The sequence below is a fragment of the Mastomys coucha genome, unplaced genomic scaffold, assembly GCF_008632895.1.
Source record: "Mastomys coucha isolate ucsf_1 unplaced genomic scaffold, UCSF_Mcou_1 pScaffold21, whole genome shotgun sequence".
NCBI lineage: Eukaryota > Metazoa > Chordata > Mammalia > Rodentia > Muridae > Mastomys > Mastomys coucha.
In genome coordinates, this window is record NW_022196904.1 from 131,026,220 (window position 1) to 131,028,114 (window position 1,895).

Consider the following 1,895-nt stretch of genomic DNA (forward strand, 5'->3'; position numbering starts at 1 on the left):
TGGGGACAGGTGCTGAGGTTCCTGCTCTGCAGTGTCTTGAATCTGCTGGTAACACTAAGTGGACCAGTTAAGGAGGTCCTGCCTGCTTGACTCATCCACTCTGTAAGAGGGCATCTGCTTACCAAGTACAGTCTAGAATGGAGACTTCCAGTGCCTGGTTGTGTTAAAGTGAGTGGTTGAATCTATTTAACAAATATTGGTCTTTCTTCTCCATTTTGCAGTTAAAAGGCTTACAACTAAAGAAAAGTGCTTGTTACCGCCCTCCCATGCTCACCATCACCACACACTGCCTTTAGGCTTACAAAAATAAATACTTATGAACAATACATTTGACAAACAGCACCCCCGTGGATAACAGAAAATAGGATATTTTACTACGTTTTTTAGGAGGCAAAGACCAAAACTGAAGCGCTAATTTTCTTATTTGAAGTCCTTCACAATAGTCCAAACTGCTAGGAGTCACCTTTATGCCCATACTGGTGGACCACATATTCAAACTGGGTGTGCAAATTCTTAGAAAAACAAAAAAGCAACTGCAATGTAAGGCAAAAATGCTACACCATAAACATGTGGCAATGCTCGATAGCTTCTTAACAGTACCTATACAGTATTGATTCTGAGAAGGCTTTCAAGGTCTGACTCTTAGGACAAGACACCACTCATGTTCTCCCTAAACAGATGTATAGCCAGGTCATGGGCTCAAAGGCTTGAAACCCAAAACACAACACACAATATCCACTGATCAGGTACAGGCACCTCTACCTTCATGAAGTTTAATTTAAGCATGGATTCCTATCCCTCAAGCCAAGCTCCAGTATGGGTCCACAGAGGATACTGCAGGTCAGGAGTGTCACAATGCTTGAAGTTTAGAAGTAAGCACATAGTGCCACACCCACCCATCACCTTCACTTGACTCTGGGCTCTGTGATGAAGGTCTACCAACAAGAACAGCCCCTAGAGAAAGACCCCAATGCTGGTACTAAACAAGAGAAGGTGGAAAGCAGCCTCCAGCAGTGAGGGCCAAGGTAGGGCCTTGCCAACCAAGCACCAGGTCTCGACACCTTCTGTATTCAAGTTGGATTTCTGTGGCTGAAGCCTAGCCAGACCGTGGCAGGTAAGCTAGACAGAAGGTTAGAGACCTGCTGGATATGGCTGGGAAGCATATCTCACTGGCCCAGGACTAGCTGAGGGGCCCAGTTCACGTACAACATCAGAGGAGGGAAGGAGCTTTTCGTTTGAAAGTTCTAAAAATAACCTGTAAATAAGTACACATGAACTCAGTGCACCCTCAACAACCATCCCAGCTGGGCTGAGTAACTCCATGCCATCCATCAACTCAGAAGGATGCTGTACAATTTCTAGTATCCTAGCAGAGGCAGTTCCTTTCTGTAAGAATGCTTTCCAGAATAGGATGAGGACAGGAGATGCAGGTCCCCAAACAGGACCACTGGTCTGTGCAGTAACAGGGCCATGCCACCATTACCCAGATGGAGATTAGGAAAGAACTGTCCCCTAACTCTGCTCCCCAGCAAGAACAATTTAGGACTGCCTGCCTAGAACCAAAAATCCACATGCATCCCGGAAATATGTGGGAAGGGGCGGCACAGATGTCCAAGGAAGAGGTATGTGGATAGTCTTTCATTGGAACCTTGTGGGGATGGTGACCCTGGGGAGCCCTGGGTGGACAAGTCCAAGGGTCAGTGGTGTGAAGCCAAGGGCCACAGATAGGTCTAGGACTCTTCACCTATTTGCAGTAAGGAATTGATGGCAGCATCTTTGTTCCCTCTCTGGACTTCAAGCACAGAATAGATTACTTCCCTGTCCATGTTGGGAAACATGTCCTGGATAGCCTTGAGGTCCTCTTCATTACAGCGGGGCTGAGGAGCCACAGCTGG

General features: G+C 46.8%; 1 protein-coding gene across 2 annotated transcripts in view; it reads right to left on the reverse strand.

Moving 5' to 3' along the window:
• Positions 1 to 742: 742 nt before the first annotated feature.
• The window catches only part of Tollip (toll interacting protein), a 20,884-nt gene continuing 19,731 nt past the window's right edge, over positions 743 to 1,895 (reverse strand). For both annotated transcript variants that reach the window (XM_031388879.1, XM_031388880.1), the window contains one exon: positions 743 to 1,850. In XM_031388879.1, coding sequence (XP_031244739.1) covers positions 1,731 to 1,850 — 120 coding nt within the window. In that variant the 3' untranslated portion in view covers positions 743 to 1,730. The remainder of the gene's footprint in view (positions 1,851 to 1,895) is intronic.